Below are 18,960 nucleotides of genomic sequence, written 5' to 3' on the forward strand. Positions count from 1 at the left end.
AATGGTTGGTGCTGGACCTGTTTTGGATGAATGAATTTTTTGGTTAACTGGTAATTTTTAAAAAAACAGCCCAGTAGCAACAGCAAATCACTTATATCAATATTAAAACAACAAGGGAAAGTTTTTAAAACAGTAAAATAATGTTTAATTCTCACCAAAATAATGCTGGCTGCCATTGATCCCCGGGGAGGCTTCCCAGCCCACTGGAACACTCACTGGTGAGTCGGCAGTCTCCTGTCTCCCTGTGGGCTCATTCTGGCAGAGGCTGTTCTGCCTTTGCGTCCTGGCTCTCGATGTTGGAGCTTGACACACTTCACCTGCACACACTCCCCCTCCCAATGCTAATGACGATCACTGTCACCTCCCCACTGAGGTTCCACTCCTGCCTGGAAGCCCGAGGTCCCTGCTGGTGCCCTGGAGTCCACTCTCCTTGATGACACCCCGACAAGGGATTCTTCTGACCACTTGCGGCTGGGAGATAGTGGGACGCAGTTTGAGAGGGAGAGTTGGAGAGAAAAGTCAATAGGGGTAGGTGAAGAAATGGAGGGGAGAGGGAGTTAGAACCATAGAATGCTACAGCACAGAAAACAGGCCATTTAGCACCTCTCGTCTGTGGTGACCATCATCCCCCTAGTCCCACTGAACTGCTCCCATACCATAACCCTCCAGTTCTCTCACATCCATGTACCTATCCCTCTTTGGCTCTTTGGCTTGGCTTCGCGGACGAAGATTTATGGAGGGGTAATGTCCACGTCAGCTGCAGGCTCGTTTGTGGCTGACAAGTCCGATGCGGGACAGGCAGACACGGTTGCAGCGGTTGCAAGGGAAAATTGGTTGGTTGGGGTTGGGTGTTGGGTTTTTCCTCCTTTGTCTTTTGTCAGTGAGGTGGGCTCTGCGGTTTTCTTCAACGGAGGTTGCTGCCCACCGAACTGTGAGGCGCCAAGATGCACGGTTTGAGGCGATATCAGCCCACTGGCGGTACCTATGCAATTTACTCTTAAAACACACAATCGAGCTTGCATTCACCACATCAGATGGCACCTCATTCCACACACTGACCACTCCCTGAGTGAAAAACCTCCCCCTAATATTCACCCTAAACCTCTCCCCCTTCAGTTTAAAACTATGAACTCTCCTATTTATCTCTCCCAATCGAACTGGAGAAAGCCTATTTCATCTACTCTTGTCTATACTTCTTGTAATCTTGTAAATCTTGACAAATCTCCCCTCATTCTTCTTTGTTCCAAGGAATAAAGTCCTATCCTGTCCACTCTTTCCCTGAAGACTCAGCAACATTCAAATAAATCTTCTCCTTTCTTTCAATTTTATTGATATCCTTCCTGTAGTTAGACGCCCAGAATTGCACACAATATTCCATATTTGGCCTTACCAATGTCTTAAACAACTTCAACATAACATCCCGACTCCTATACTCAAATGTTTTGATTTATAAAGGCTAAGATACCAAAAGCTTTCTTTACAACCTTGACCACATGCGACACCACCTTCAGGGAACAATGTATCTGCATTCCTAGATCCCTCTGCTTCTCCAAACTCCTCAGTGCCTTATCAATTACTGTCTATCTCCTACCTTGGTTTGCCCTTCCAAAATGCATCAACTCACACTCGTCTGCATTAAAATCACCTGCCACTTTCTGGCCCATTCTAGCTGGTCCACATCCCTCTTTGATAACTTTCCTCGCTGCCCACAGTGCCCCCTATCTTTGTATCATTAGCAAACTTGCTGATCTAATTCACAGCATTATCATAGAACAACAAACAATATTGGATCTAATGTGGATGTCTGAGGCACACCACTGCTCACAGGCCTCCAACCTGAGAAGCAACTATCTACTACTACCCTCTGCCTTCTCCCACACAGCCTATTTCGAATCCAGTTTACCACCTCTCCTTGAATACCTAGTGTCGTAACGTTCTGAACTCACATCCCATGTTGGACCTCGTCAGAGGCTTTACTAAAGTCAACATCCACAGCCTTTCCTTTATCCACCTTCCCTGTAATCTCCTCAAAAAAAACTCCACAAGACTGGTTAAACATGACTTTCCACACACAAAGTCATGCTGACTATCCTTAATAGTCACAGGCCTATAATTACCTGGTTTATTTTTGGAGCCTATTTTAAATAACGGACAACATGAGCTACACTTCAATCCTCTGGCACTTCACCTGTGGCCAAGGACATTTTGAATATATCAGCCAGGGCCCCTGAAATTTCTACACTAGTCTCCCTCAAGGTCCGAGGGAATATCATATCTGGTCCAGGTAACATCTACCTTTATTCGCTGTAAGGCAGCAGCATCTCTTTCTTTTTTAACCTCAATATGTTCCATGACTTTTCTGTTTGGTTCCCTTCCTTCCTTATCCATTTTGCCAGTTTCCTGAGTAACTATTGTTGCAAAAAGATTTCTCTCATTTCTTTAGGCTCCACACATAGTTGACCACTCTGATCCCTTATTCTCCTTTTACACAATATACATAGAACCCCTTTGAGTTTACCTTCATATTATCTGCCAGAGCAACCTCGTGTCTTTTTGCCTCCCTGATTTCTTTCTTGATTATTTTCTTGCTTTTTTTTGTACTCTTCAAATACCTCAATATGCTCCTTGTTACCTATACCTGCCATACATCTTCCTCTTAACCAATATCCCTTGAAAACCAGGGTTTCCTATGCCTAGTAACTTTGCCTTTAATCCTAACAGGAATATGCAAACTCTGCCCTCAAGATTTCTCCCTTGAAGGCTATCCACTTACCTTTCACACATTTGCCATAAAACATCTTATCCAATCCACTCCTAAATCCTTTCTCTTTTCCACAAAATTTGCCTTTCTCCAATGTAAAATCTCAACATGAGGACTAGACTTATCCTTTTCCATAAATAACTTGAAGCTAATGACTTTATGGTCTCTGGACCCAAAATGTTCACCTACACATGCATTGTCACTTGACCATCCTTGCTCCCTAATAGGTGATCAAGTGCTCCATCCTTTCTCATTGGTACCTCTCTGTATTGAATTAGAAAACTTTTGGTTAACACATCTTACAAACTCCAAGCCATCCATCCCTTTTGCAGTACAGTATGGGATTCCCAGTCAATATATGAGAAGTTAAAATCCCCTACTATCACAACATTTTGCTTCCTACATTGATCAGCTATCTCTCTACTGATTTGCTCCTCTAATTCTCTCTGACTTTTGGGCAGTTTATAAAACAACCAATCAGTGTGGTCACACCTTTTTTGTTCCTTAACTACACCCATATTGACCTCTGTAGACAAATCCTCCTGGCTGTCCTGACTTCGCACAACTGAGATATTGTCCCTGACTAGCAATACCACTCCTCCCCCTCTATCATGTCTGAAGCAATGGAACATGGAACATAAAGATGCCAGACCTGTCCCTCCAGCAACCAAGTCTCATAATCTCATGTATCAATCCATGCCCTAAGCTTGTCAGTTTTTCAAAGAAAATTCCTTGCAATAAAATAAATACACCTCAGAAGTTTTCTATCAGGAAAAAACGTTTGATTTCTGTCTATAGATGCAGTCCTCGCATGACCTTTATCCTCCTCCTTCCCACTAACTTCTCTAACATCCTGCTTCCCCTCCCCTGCAAATCTAGTTTAAACTCATCAGGACAAGACTAATAAACCTTCCAGTTTAGATGCAATCCTGTTGGTACAGATCCCACCTTCCCTGGAACACAACCCAGTGATGTAGAAACTTTAAACCCTCCCTCCTACACCATGTGTCCAGCCAGGTGTTAAACTGCCTTATCCTCCTATTATTAATCTTTCCAGCACGTGGCACGGAAACTACCCTGGAGGTCCTCTTCTTCAGCTTGGCACCTAACTCCCTGAACTCTCCTTTAAGGATGTCTCACCCTTTGGTCCCTACATGGACCACAACATCTGACTGATCAGCCTCCCACCTAAGAATATCATGCTCGATCTATTTCATAAACAACATATGATCCAGGATTCACAATCTCCACAAAACCTGTCATCTAACTTCCTTACTATGGAATCCCCTATCACTACAGCCTGCCCCTTTACCCCCCCCCCCCCCCCCCTTCCCTTCTTAGCACAGCACCAGACTCCATGCCAGAGACTTGATTGCCGTGGCTTGTATCTGGTAACTCATCCCCCTCAACAGTATTCAAAGCGGCATACTTGTTTTTCAGGGGAACGCCCACTGGGTGGCCCTGCTCTACCTGCCTGCTCCCTCCTAACTAACCCAACTATCCTCTATCTGTCTCTTAGGTGTAATAGCCCCCTGTAACCCTCCTATCTATCATACCCTCTGCCTCCTGAATGTTCCTGAGTTTATCCACTGCTTGCTCCAATGCCTCAACACGGCTTGTCAGGAGCATCAGCTGGATGCTCTTACATTTGTAATCAGGGAAAGTATCAACTTCTCAAACAATCCACATCCTACAAGAGGAGCATTCCCCTGCCTTGGGCTCCATTCTCCCACTTTTTCTCTCTATCTTTATCCCACTCACCCTATCTCACAATATCACCATTCTTTGCCTATTTATGCTGAAAAGAGGACCAACATCATTCTTATTTCATGTCGAGTGAATTTTTTTTGACCTGCGAGGTCAGTTTGGCTCCGAAAAAATTTTTGGATAACTGAGGATTTTGGATAATCTGATTTTTGTATAACTGGAGTTGTTCTGTACATACACGCATAACTCTTTGCTATTCCTGGGTGTAATATTGGCTGCATTTCTCTTCCTCCCAACACCATCTACAGCCACAGACTGAGATATGAGCACCTGTTTCTACACATCACGTGTGGCACAGTTCAATACTGCAAAATGAAAGAAAACCACCCTGACTCTTACTTGACCCGAGATTTTGCTGACGATTTAGCTTGCACATGAAATAGGAGCAGGACTTGGCCAAATGCTCTGCTGTTAGTCAGATCATGGTTGCCTTGGTTTCACCTTCACTTTCCTTCTTCATGATATCCTTGATTCCCCTATAGTTGAAAAATCTTACTTCAACCTTGAATACATTAGTCGAGACCTCACTTTTATGTTTAATCTCCTTCCAATAACAGTGAACAAGTATTTTTGTTGCTTAAGGAATACTGCATGATCTGCTGAGTTGCATTGAACAACAACCAGCATTCCACTTGTTTTCTTCATTACTCACTCGATCAGTATCTTATGAACAAGGACACCAGAGCTCTCTGTGCAGCAATATTCTGTAGTTTCCATTGAAAATAAATTCTGCTCTTTGAATCTTCACATCAAAAGAATTCCTCAGGTTTTCTTACATTTTATGCCACCTGCTAAACTTTTGCCCATTGATTTAACATGTCTAAATTCCTTTGCAGAATTAATGTTTTCTCACAAGCTGCCCAGCGACCTATCTCTGATAACTTGGAGCAAAATACTAGAGGAGCTTATTGTTTATCCTGGCAGGGATGTCCAGATCATAATTTTAAACTAAAGGGACTGATCCATTCAGGATAAACTGAAGTGGTGATGAACCACCTCCAATGGCCATATAATTTCTCCTTAATTCAGGAGTTCAGTACTCATCACAGTACTCCATGCATGCCTCAAATTTTTTTTTTTTTTTTTTTTAAATTTTTTATTTTTCACACCATAAATCACAATAGCCATGATATACACTTTTTCTTTTCCACACATTTACAGTGACTTTTTCTCCCTCCCCCCTCCCTCCTCCCAAGCCACCCCCCCATCCCCCCCCCTCTCATCCATTTTAGGTATACAATCTAGGTTGCATTAAGCCAGTCAGACAATGTTGTCATTCAACAAAAATACACCAGAAATTCTACTGAGTCCATTCTTTTCTTTTCTTCTCCTTCCATCAACTTAGGTAATGTTTGTTCCCGGTAGGTTTTCGCTATTGTATTTAATGTATGGCTCCCATACTTGTTCGAATATTTCAATATTATTTCTTAAACTATATGTTATTTTTTCTAATGGAATACATTTATTCATTTCTATATACCATTGTTGTAATGCATGCCTCAAATTGATGAATATGGAATTAGTGCAGGAATATGACGCCAAATTAAAAGATTGACCATGATCTTATGTAATGCTAGGGAAGGCAGGAGTATTGAATAACTGACAAATCCTCCCCGGTTTAAGAACAACAGACATGGACACACTGCATACGAATGAGTGGAAGACTGACAGGATGGATTGTATCTTATGCTGCGTGAGAGTGGGCTACTTACACGTGCCTACCTTCCCGATCTATCTACCCTAGTCACAACAATCGGGCTTGGGTGAGTGGAGCAGAGCTGGAAGCACTGAGCAGATTCACTCATTCATTGACCGAGTCAGACTGGCAGCTGCTCTTCACGCACCTGGTTACTCTTGATTACACCTGTTGCAGTGATCCTCCCACACACAGTTGTTCCTTTCTGAATTATAAGCATGTCAAATTTCGGATAGTTCTCAGGAACAAAAGAATCCTGTCATAACCTGGGAATTCTTGTCCTTCTATTGCTTATCCTTATTTTTTTTCCATATCATTAGCGTTTAATTAGGGTACCCTCTGTCCCTTCATCTATGTCATTATTATAGGTGAGGCTTCACCCTGACGCATCTGGCAACATCCTAATTGCAGATTGCCATAATGATATTGACTCATTAATCCAGAATGTTTCCATTAATCAGCTCATCTTTTATTCAAGCTACAATATTTCCCAAATAACATAAACTCCAAATAACAAACTCTGACTTCCCCTCGGTCTCAGCCCCTCAATGCCTGGTAATGTGGGGACTCTAGACTGTGGACCTTCCCTGCAGCGCCTTCATGCTGATGTAATCGTCAAAAGCACGTGGAAGATTCATGGAAGATTGTTCAGGACCTGAATTAATTGTTGGATGTGTGGCCTTGAAGAAATAATGGTTTTCTCCAAGACATTCTTGAATCAAATGTTGCCACTGTTAGGGAGACTTGTTTTAAGACATACAGCACAGAAACACGTCCTTTCAACCATGAGCTTGTGCCACCCAATTACACCTAATTAACCTACAACCCCTGTATGTTTCGAATGGTGAGAGGAAACTGGAGCACCCGGAAGAAACCCACTCAGACACGGGGAGGAAGTACCTACTCCTTACAGACAGCACAGGATTCGAACTCCTATCCCGATTGCTGGAATGGTGTTGCGCTTACCATGCCGCTCTTGGGTCATGCTCCTCCTTCATAGGTGGTATCTTTGAAATAAATCCTATCAAATTTAATGTTTGTTTGACAAAGTATTATTTAGATAAGGTGGGAGGGGATAATCTGTCCTTTTTACTCATATTGTAGCAAGGAGAGGGGGAAATCATTAAAATCACCAAATCTTTTCCTTAAGTTTCTAAATATATTCACAGATTTATTTTTAACTTGTATTCCTGAGGGTCAAAGAAGTTACACTATGATATAGTTGAGACTGTGACTAATATATCTGACTGATGTATCTGGTAATGGCAGAATCACCAAACATTAGTTAAATCTGAGTGTTGTTTCTGTATTAGATAATCTTTGCAGAAAGGCCATTAACAGATGATCGTCTGACACTGAAAGCATATGGACTGAAAGATGGTGATGTTCTGGTGTTGCGTCAGTTGGACAGACCACCAGTGCAGTCTAGTCTACCACTCCCAGGTGTAACAGGTGAGAGAACCTGTAAGAACAGTTCACCAGTAATTTTGCCTATTTTCATCATTTGATTGCTCTTCTCAGATGTTTTATGCACAACTTTGAATATCCCCCTCCCAAAAAGAAATGTCCAAAGAGAATAATTGGTTGATGATTCTTTCAAGATGGTTCAGATTTTAAGGGAATGGATGAGTCAGATCCCTTTTTCTTACATTTCCTGAATGACCAGTCACTTGACTTTAGAGATATTGTGGATTAAGGAAAAGACAGACAGTGAAATTTCCTTCCCCAAGTTGCTATTGCATTGGAATTATAACTGTGCATGTGTGTGGAAATTGGGTGAGGACAGAATTAGACTCAGCTGTAATTTGTTCCATGTTGTATAGCTTGTGGGCATCACTCTCTGGCTCTACATAAGTAATGACCATTGAATGCTATACTACTTGCGGAAACCTGGTTTGAAGGGAATTAATGTCTTCAAAAGCTGCTTGTGAAACAATCTTAAAGTACCGGGATCTAAGAGAAAATAATCCATTTGGAGAATTTCCTTCATATTTCAAATGAGAATACCATCACCATAATGTGTACCAAACCATCCAAGAGTTACTGGAGTTCAGTTATCATGTTCAATTTAATTACTGTAGGTTGGATATTTTTGCATTCTGTTTATGGGATAAGAATTAGTAAAGTGGCCCTATTTCGATGTTGCCTGATGGGTTAATTGCCATGGTATAGCAGATGGAGGATGATTCTAGTTGAGGAGTAAAAAATCCTCTTGGAGTAATCTAGGTTTTTACATGGTACATTGCTTTAAAAAATGACTGACATGCTTGCAACATATTTCTACTGATAAAAAGAAGCAAGTGGTTCCTAAGTTTTTCTCTAATATCAGTTGTGTTTCAGTGCAATAATTTGAGCACTGCCAATAGTATGGGGATCACCCTTGGTCAAAGTGTTTTTTTTAACCTTGATATTTTATTTCTCCTTCGTTTAGGACTTCCTAGGATTGATTTCAGTGGTATCTCGGTACCTGGTTCACTGGGTCCCCGAAATCCAGTGTCTGGAGTAACAAACGAGAACGTACCAGTGCAAAGTCCCAGTACCTCTACTGCTTCTCCTCCTTCCATGCCTCCTCCACACAGTTTGGAAAATAATCCAGCTTTACTCCGGGACATGCTTTTGGCCAATCCTCATGAGCTTTCGCTGTTGAAGGAGAGGAATCCCCCATTAGCTGAAGCACTTCTTAGTGGAGATGTTGGTGAATATGGAAATTATGTCGTTATCTATGGTGTTCCCCTTCTTTGTTTGTGTTGCCTCATTCCAGTTGCCTTATTGTTCTCTGCATTGTCTCTTATGAGAGCTAACATACAGTTATAGATTCACACAGCATGGAAATGTGCCATTTGGGCCACAAATCTATGCTGACCTGCTTTTACTAATCCCATACGAATCCCATTTTATTCTCCATTCTTTCCCTAAAATTCCCTCATTTTCCTGCATGCAATAAACAGGTTGAAGTGGTTGATTAACCTACTAATCTACACATCTTTGGATGTGAGAGGGAAAACCCACTCAGGTCCAGGGAGAACGTGCATACTCCAATAGACAACAGAGGTCAAAATATAACCTGGGTCAGTAGAGCTGTGAGGCAGCAGCTCTACCTGACGTGTAACCGTGCTGGCCAGAATTGCTCAAAGAATTTGTTTTGGAGTATCTGAATGGATTTCTCATTCAGAAGAGTAACTGGTTTACGGTTATTGAATTTCATTAAAGTTAATTACAACATTGGGACTTTGAATCTAGTATTTAATATAAAAATCTAAAAAGTTTGTGCTTAGTTTTTTATATATATATTAAAAAATCAGACATCTTTGGTGCTGTAATTTGTATCATTTGCAGTTGTAACATTATATTTATACTTCTGGATTACCTTAAAATCACCTTTTGCTTGGGTATCGGAGGAAATGCCATGGAAGTTCAGATGCTCATTTAGATGTGCCATATTGTTTGAGGAGATAAGGATTGAGAAAACAAGTTTAGGGATGCAATTTGTGATAATTTATATGTTTAATGATGAAATCTATATTGTGGCTATATAGTAATGAAGTAGTTGAGGGATTTTCTTATGGAATATGATGGAAATAGGTTTTGCATTTTCAGTTTTCATTATTCATGAAATTTAAGTTCGTTTATTATTATGCTGTTGTAAAGTACAACTGCACAAATGGCGTTCTTCATTTGGTGTAAAAACATGCAAGCACATATATAGACATAGCATACATCTTTACAAGCAATTTATATGCAGTACATTTATAAGAATAAGTGAATATTGTCAAATAATAGTAAATAGTATTCAGCATATATAGTAATTCGCAGTCTCACTGCCCATGGGAAAAAGCTGTTTTTTTACCCTGGTGGTTCTGGCTCTGATACTTCTGTGTCTCTTTCTCAACGGGAGTAGCTGGAAGAGGCTATGTGAGGGGTCCTTAATGATTTCGCGATCCCTCTTCAGACAACGATCCTGGTAGGTCACGATCACAGTAGATGAAGGGAGGGAGATCCCTGAGATCCTCTCTGCCGCTCTTATAGTCCTGTGGATCAACCTTTGATCCAATTTTCTACAACCAGCCAGAATGCTCTAGATAGAGCTCCTGTAGAAGGTCGGCAGGATGGTGGCTGGTAGCCTTGCTTTCTTCAGTCTTCTCAGGAAGTGCAATCACTGTTGTGCCTTCCTGACAAATGAGATGTTGATTGTCCAAGATAGGTCATTTCTTAAGTGGACTCCACTTTTAAACTTTTAACCAACAGGGAAGAAAATTGCCAGAGACTAAAGCGAGATCTGACTTCCCTCTGAATCAAGAGGTTGGGTTCAAATGCTACTCTGGAGACCTAAGTACACAATTTAAGCTGAAGTGTCATTGCAGTTTTAAAGGAATGTTGGAGGTCCTGATTTTTAAGTAGATAATAAATTAAACTTTTCTTTTCCCTCACGAGTGTACACAAAAGATCCAATGGCACTCTTCAGAAAAGGCCACAGCAGTTCTCCCAATAATATTTATCCTTAAATCAACTGTGGTAAATAGATTCTCTTTTGTTGCTTGTAGATCTTGCTATGTCTTTATTAGATGCTTATTTAATCCATGACTGACTTTAAAGTATTTGAATACATTACAAGTATGTTAAAAACCCCAATATAAATGCATTTTTTTCTTCGATATATTTATGATGGGCACAGGAAACTATTTTAGTTAATAAACACTCAAATGAACAGCTACACTGCTGTAGAATTGTACCCTAAGAAATAGTCAACTTTTTAGAGCAAAGGAAAGCAATTTGGACAAAAATTTTAGAACTGTTAGGAAAATTAAATGACAATCATCTAAAAATAATAGTGGCAGAGCACTCTCCATGCTAACTTTAAAACACAGGAAGTTCCCATGTTAACCAATATTTAACCAAGTGCACAATTGTATGACTGTGCTTTATAGAAGGTCATTCCACAGTTCTTGGATATAATGCAATGTCTAAATGGCTAAGCAATCTGTTCAGTTCAATTTGTCTTTTCTCCCCATAGATAAGTTTACAAGGGTGCTTCGAGAGCAACAGTTGGAACGTTCACGTCGTGAACAGGAAAGGATCCGACTTCTGAATGCCGACCCATTTGACTTAGAGGCGCAGGCCAAAATTGAGGAAGATATCAGGTGCATGGTGTTTAAGCTCCAGATATTTTGGATGGGATAATGTGTTCTTTTTTTAATTTTTAAAAAATTTTTCACACTATGAACCATATTAACCAAAATACACACAAACATTTCCCTCTTGAATATACACAGTGTCATTTTCTCCCCTTTCTCCCCCTTCCCTTCCTCCTTCCCAACCCCCTCCCTACTCACTAAATGTTCAACATATACAATACAATAAACCCATTAAACAATGTCATCACACAATGAAAATAAACAAGAAAATTGAGTCATCTACTTTTACACACTGGGTCAGTTCATTCTTTCATTTTAGGGGGTCCGCGGTAGGCCCTCTCTGTTGTGTTCCATGTACGGTTCCCAAATTTGTTTGAATACTGTGACATTATACATTTTTTTGATATACCTAAGGCTATCATAATAAATCTTGTGCTTCATCCAATTTGAGGCCTAATTCTTTACTTCTTATATTACTTAGAAGAAAGATCTCTGGATTTTTTGGTATGTTGCTTTTTGTGATGTTATTTAATACCTGATTTAGATCTTCCCAAAACTTTTCCACTTTCTCACATGCCCAAATTGCATGTACTGTTGTTCCCGTTTCCTTCTTACAGCAAAAAGATCTATCTGATACTATTGGGTCCCATTTATTTAACTTTTGGGGTGTGGTGTATAGCCTTTGTAACCAATTATAGTGTATCATGCGTAACCTCGTGTTTATTGTATTTCTCATAGTTTTGGAGCATAGCTATTCCCATTTTTCATTTTTTATTTTTATGTTTAGATCTTTTCCCACTTTTGTTTGGGTTTACAGCTTATTTCATGTTCTCTTTCTCTTGCAGTTTGATGTACATGTTTGTTATAAATCTTTTAATTATCATTGTGTCTATAATCACGTATTCAACCTCAGTTGCTTCCCAATTTGTCCTTCAAGTAGGTTTTCAGTTGGTGGTATGCAAACATTGCACCGTGAGTTATACCATATTTGTACTTCATTTGTTCAAAAGATAATAAATTAATTCCCAAAAAATAATTTTCTATTCTTTTGATCCCTTTCACAATAGATAACCATTCTCTAAAGGAAAGGTTATCTATTGTGAAAGGGATTAGTTGATTTGGCATCAATAATAATTTTGGTAGGAATGTTGTCTGGTAAAGAGTTGAAAATAAGAAAACAGAAATGGAAAAGGAGGAAAGGTAATGATGGAAAAACGGAAAGAGAAGATAAACAAAATATAAAATGGCTACGCTGAACTATATGACTCTAAATATTAATGGAATACATAACCAAATTAAAAGGAAGAAACTACTAAATTTACTGAAAAAGGAAAAAATAGATATAGCATTTGTCCAAGAAACACACTTAACTGAATTGGAGCACAAGAAATTAAAGAGAGATTGGGTAGGACATGTAACAGCAGCATCGTATAATTCAAAAGCAAGAGGAGTGGCTATATTAATTAGCAAAAATGTGCCATTTAAAATAGAAGAGGAAATAATAGATCCAGCAGGGAGATATGTTATGATAAAATGTCAGATATATTCGGAGCTTTGGAATCTACTTAATATATATTCACCTAACGAAGAAGATCAAAAGTTTATGCAAGATATCTTTTTGAAGGTAGCTAATACGCAAGGGAACATACTAATAGGAGGGGATTTCAATCTGAATTTGGATCCAAATATGGATAAAACGGGGAAAAAAATTAACAGGAAGAACAAAGTAACCAAATTTATAATTAAATCAATGCAAGAAATGAAACTTGTGGACATATGGAGGAAACAAAACCCAAAAGAAAAGGAATACTCATACTACTCGACTAGACATAAAACATACTCAAGGATAGACCTATTCCTGTTATCAGCCCACATTCAAGGGAGAGTTAGGAAAACGGAATATAAAGCTAGACTATTATCGGACCACTCACCCCTGTTATTGGCAATAGAGCTAGAGGACATCCCTCCAAGAATGTATAGATGGAGATTAAACCCCATGCTACTTAAAAGACAGGATTTTAGAGAATTTATTGAAAAACAATTAAAAATGTACTTTGAAGTAAATACGGAATCAGTGGAAGATAAGTTTATACTATGGGACGCAATGAAAGCATTCATTAGAGGGCAAATAATAAGTTATGCAACCAAGATGAAGAAGGACTATAATCAGGAAACAGAGCAGTTGGAAAGGGAAATAATAAACATAGAAAAAAAATTAGCAATAAAGGAAGATACAACCAAAAGAAGAGAATTGGCAGAACTGAAAACGAAGGGAAAGAAGGGAAAATAGATGAATTTTTGACTAAAATTGAACTACCAAAACTACAAATAGAGGAACAAAATAAATTAACAGAACCATTTGGAACAGTAGAAATACAAGAGATAATAAAAAATTTACCAAATAATAAGACACCAGGAGAGGATGGACTCCCAATAGAATTCTACAAAACATTTAAAGACCTAATAATACCGCCCCTCCTGGATGTAATCAACCAGATTGATGAGACACAAAACTTACCAGATTCATGTAAAACAGCAATAATTACAGTGATACTAAAACAAGGGAAAGATCCACTCTCACCAGCGTCATATAGACCAATATCTCTGCTAAACACAGATTATAAGATAATAGCTAAACTACTAGCAAACAGATTAGCAGAACAGGTACCGAAAATGGTAAATTTAGACCAAACTGGATTTATCAAAAAAAGACGCACAACAGACAATATTTGTAAATTTATTAATTTAATTCATGCAGTAGAAGGAAATAAAGAACCGGCAGTAGCAGTTGCTTTAGACGCAGAGAAGGCCTTCGACAGAGTAGAATGGAATTACTTGTTCAAAGTATTGCAAAAATTCAGTTTACCGGAGAAGTTTATTAATTGGATTAAAGCATTATATGAGGGACCGTTAGCGAAAGTGACAGTAAATGGACATGTATCAAAGCAATTTAACTTAAGCAGGTCAACGCGGCAGGGATGCCCACTATCACCATTATTGTTTGCGCTAGCTATAGAACCACTAGCAGAATCGATAAGAATAGATAATAATATAAAAGGAATAAAAATAAAAGACAGGGAATATAAAATCAGTCTGTTTGCGGATGATGTGATAGTGTATTTAACAGAACCAGAACTATCAATAAAAGAACTATATAAGAAATTGAAGGAATATGGAGAAGTGTCGGGATACAAGATAAACGTAAATAAAAGTGAAGCAATGCCTATGAATAACGCGGATTTCTCAAAATTTAAGGAGGAATCCCCATTCAGATGGCAAATGCAGGCAATAAGATACCTAGGTGTGCAAATAAACAAAAATCTAGGCCAATTATATAAACTCAATTACAATCCACTAATGAAAAAATTACAGGACGATTTAGAGCATTGGAAAGAGCTACCACTAACACTGATAGGAAGGATAAACTGTATTAAAATGAACATTTTTCCAAGGATACTATACTTATTTCAGGCATTGCCAATACAACTGACAGAAAAATTCTTCAAAGAGTTAAAGAAAATAATAAGGAGATTTTTATGGAGAGGGGGGAAACCGAGGATAGCACTAGATAAATTAACAGAATGGTATAAACAAGGAGGCTTACAATTGCCAAACTTCAAAAATTATTATAGAGCCGCACAATTAAGGTACCTATCAGATTTTTATCAAACAAGGGAAAAACCAGACTGGACGAGACTAGAATTAGATAAAATAGGGGAAAAGATACCTGAACACATATTATATAAATGGGACGAAAAATTGGTACAACATAGAACTTCTCCAGTATTACACCATCTCCTCAATATATGGAAGAAGATTCATGTAGAAAGAAATAAAATAAATTACCAAATACCAAAACTAATATTGACGCAAAATAAGCTACTCCCTTTTACAATAGACAACCTTGCCTTTAGAAAATGGGAAAAAAAAGGGATTAAAAGAATAGAAAATTGTTTTTCAGGAAGTAGATTCTTATCCTTTGAACAAATGAGAGATAAGTACAATATAACTGGAGATACAGCGCTGGCATATTACCAACTGAGATCCTACTTGAAAGATAAATTAGGAAGCAATTTGAGTTTACCAGAGGGAAGTAACCTTGAATATGTGATTACAGATACAATGTTAATCAAAAGATTTATAACAAATATGTATATTAAACTGCAAGAAAAGGAGAATGAGGAAACAAATGGTAAAACTAAACAAAAATGGGAACAAGATTTAAATATAAAGATAAAAAAGGAAACATGGGAGAAGTTATGCTCTGGAACGATGAGAAATACAATAAATACGAGGCTGCGTATGATACAATATAATTGGTTACACAGACTATACATTACACCGCAAAAGTTAAATAAATGGGACCCAACAGTATCTGATAGATGTTTTCGATGTAAAAAAGAAAGGGGAACAACAATTCATGCAATCTGGACATGTGAGAGAGTAGAAAAATTTTGGGATGATCTCAATCAGATATTAAATAAAATAACAGAAAACAATATACCAAAGAATCCAGAGATCTTTCTCCTAAGTAACATAAAAAATAAAGAATTTGGAATTGACTTGGAAGATGCACAAAAAAGATTTGTCAAGATAGCCCTAGCCATAGCAAAAAAATGTATTATGTCAACCTGGAAATTGGAAGATAATTTGAAAATACAACAATGGTATATAGGAATGAATAAATGTATTCCATTAGAAAAAATAACATATAGTTTAAGAAATAATATTGAAATATTCGAACAAGTATGGGAGCCTTACATTAAATACAATAGCGAAAACCTACCGGGAACAAACATTACCTAAGTTGATGGAAGGAGAAGAAAAGAAAAGAATGGACTCAGTAGAATTTCTGGTGTATTTTTGTTGAATGACAACATTGTCTGACTGAATTAATGCAACCTAGATTGTATACCTAAAATGGATGAGGGGGGGGGGGGTGGGGGGGTGGCTTGGGAGGAGGGGGGGGGAGAAAAAGTCACTGTAAATGTGTGGAAAAGAAAAAGTGTATATCATGGCTATTGTGATTTATGGTGTGAAAAATAAAAATTTAAAAAAAAAATAATAATAATAATAATTTTGGTAGTTGGTAATTTGTTTTTATCCTTTCTACATGAATCTTCTTCTAAATGTTGAGCAGATGGTGCAGTACTGGTGAACTTCTATGTTGCACCAGCTTTTCATCCCACTTATAAAGTATATGTTCTGGTACCTTCTCCCTTATTTTATCAAGCTCTAACCTGGTCCAATCTGGTTTTTCCCTTGTTTGATAAAAATCAGATAGATATGGTAATGATTGAAATAGGTATTGTATCCTTGGGAAGATATACATTTTAATGCAATTTACCCTTCCTATCAGTGTTAGTGGTAAATCTTTCCAATGTTCTAAGTCATCTTGTAATTTCTTCATTAATGGCTGATAATTTAATTTGTATAGATGGCATAGATTATTATCTAGTCTAATACCTAGGTATCGGATTGCTTGTGTTTGCCATTTAAATGGTGATTCTTTCTTAAACTTTGTGAAATCAGCGTTATTCATTGGCATCGCTTCACTTTTATTTGCATTGATCTTGTACCCCAATACTTCTCCATAATCCTTCAATTTCTTATGTAGTTCTTTTATTGATATTTCTGGTTCTGTTAAGTATACTATGACGTCATCTGCAAATAGACTGATTTTATATTCCTTCTCTTTTATTTTTATCCCTTTTATTTTCTGTTCTTATCAGTTCTGCCAAGGGCAGTAGCTATAGCTAAAGTGAACAGTGAGGGAGATAGTGGACATCCCTGCTTAGTTGACCTGCTTAATTTAAATTGGCTCGATATATATCCATTTACTGTCACCTTCGCAAAGGGACCTTTATGTAATGCTTTAATCCAATTAATATATTTCTCTGGTAGGTTGAACCTCTGTAGTACTTTGAATAAATAATTCCATTCTACCCTGTCAAAGGCTTTCTCTGCATCTAAAGCAACCGCCACTGTTGTCGTCTTATTTCCTTGTACTGCATGGATTAAGTTAATGAACTTATAGATATTGTCCGTTGTTCGTCTTTTCTTAATAAATACAGTTTGATCTAGTTTTACTATTTTTGGTACACAGTTGGCCAATCTGTTTGCTAATAGTTTTGCTATTATCTTAAAATCATAATAAAGTAGAGATATTGGTCGAAATGATGCTGGTGTTGGTGGATCTTTCCCCATCTTTGGTATTACTGTAATTATTGCTGTTTTACATGAATCTGGCATGTTTTGAGTTTCTTCAATCTGGTTCATTACTTCCAAGGAGAGGAGGAATTAATAAGTCTTTAACTGTTTTATAGAATTCTATTGGGAGTCCATCCTCTCCAGGCGTTTTATTGTTCGGTAGCTTTTTTAATATATCCTGTATTTCCTCTATTTCAAATGGTTTTATCAATTTGTTTTGCTCCTCCTTGCAATTTCGGTAGTTCAATTTTAGCTAGAAACTCATCTATTTTGTCTTCTGTCCCTTCGTTTGCAGTTCGGTATAATTGCTCATAGAATTCCTTGAAGTTTTGGGGATAATGTGTTCTTTAATTGCAAGATTATTGGTCTGATCTTCACCCTTAAAAGCTCTAAGGTGGTATTAAAGATAGTTGGTCAGCAATCTATTTTAGCACTATATTCACAAATATTCCTCTGTGTTAAAATTATATAGGTGTAATGATCAGGCCCTTTAAACAGCATGGTGCTATATTGATGTCAGATTACCTCTGCTCGTAAATTCTGTTTGATCAGTAGCTGGATTTAGCCTGTAGCTGGATTTAGCCTGTAGCTGCATTGCTCTCTTATTCAGTTTCCCATGTAACAGTTATCTTTGTATTTTAGGCAGCAGAATATTGAGGAGAATATGACAATTGCAATGGAAGAATCACCAGAGAGCTTTGGACAGGTGGTAATGCTCTACATCAATTGCAAGGTTAATGGGAATCCAGTGAAGGCATTTGTAGATTCAGGTAAGTTACTTGTAAGAGTGAAAAGTTTGTTACAATGATTGTAATAACAGTAAAACACTGTTAGTCTGGCACACTTTGGATTCTGGTGGTTTTGGACTAGCACATCTTTCTGAACTATTGGATGTTGTGCTATTAATACTCTGTAAACTTTAGTACATTTAAAGGGAAAATGGGGAAACAAGGTCAAGTAAGTTTCAAGGAACCATGGGAAACAGAATCTGGTTAATTTCATGGAAGTGCGGCAATAAATAGAGGTAAATATGAGGGTAGCACTGAAAATAGGTGAGCGTGAGAATAGGGGGCTGTTTGTGTCAAATGAAGTTTGGGAACCTTGCCCTAAGTGAAAGTGAGCATGTGAATTGGGTCCCACTGTGTTGAAGGAAATACAAGAAACAGCATTTGGTGAGCCAGATGGAGTTATTAGTTTTACTGTAATTATCAGATTCTTGGTGGTACACTAGTCCCCTCTTATCTGGGGAGGGGAGGGGTGGGGGTATATGTACCAAGGACCCCCCCACTGCCCCAGCGGATGCCTGAAACCACAGATAGTACCAAACCCTATATATACTGTTTTTTCCTGTACATACATTTCTATGATAAAGTTTAATTTATAAATTAGGCGCA

General features: G+C 38.1%; 1 protein-coding gene across 9 annotated transcripts in view; it reads left to right on the top strand.

Annotated features, from left to right (window-relative positions):
• Positions 1-18,960, top strand: part of ddi2 (DNA-damage inducible protein 2) — a 30,046-nt gene that overhangs the window by 1,148 nt on the left and 9,938 nt on the right. For 8 of the 9 annotated variants that reach the window (XR_011351801.1, XR_011351802.1, XR_011351804.1 and 5 more), the window contains exons 2-5: positions 7,538-7,676; positions 8,656-8,919; positions 11,236-11,362; positions 18,209-18,336. Coding sequence is in view for 4 of the 9 variants with exons in the window: in XM_069918860.1 (XP_069774961.1) it covers positions 7,538-7,676; positions 8,656-8,919; positions 11,236-11,362; positions 18,209-18,336 (658 nt within the window). In the remaining 5 variants the exon portion in view is untranslated. The remainder of the gene's footprint in view (positions 1-7,537; positions 7,677-8,655; positions 8,920-11,235; positions 11,363-18,208; positions 18,337-18,960) is intronic. The other variant, XR_011351805.1, reaches the window with a different exon arrangement.

This window comes from Narcine bancroftii, chromosome 2, assembly GCF_036971445.1.
Source record: "Narcine bancroftii isolate sNarBan1 chromosome 2, sNarBan1.hap1, whole genome shotgun sequence".
Classification (NCBI taxonomy): Eukaryota; Metazoa; Chordata; class Chondrichthyes; order Torpediniformes; family Narcinidae; genus Narcine; species Narcine bancroftii.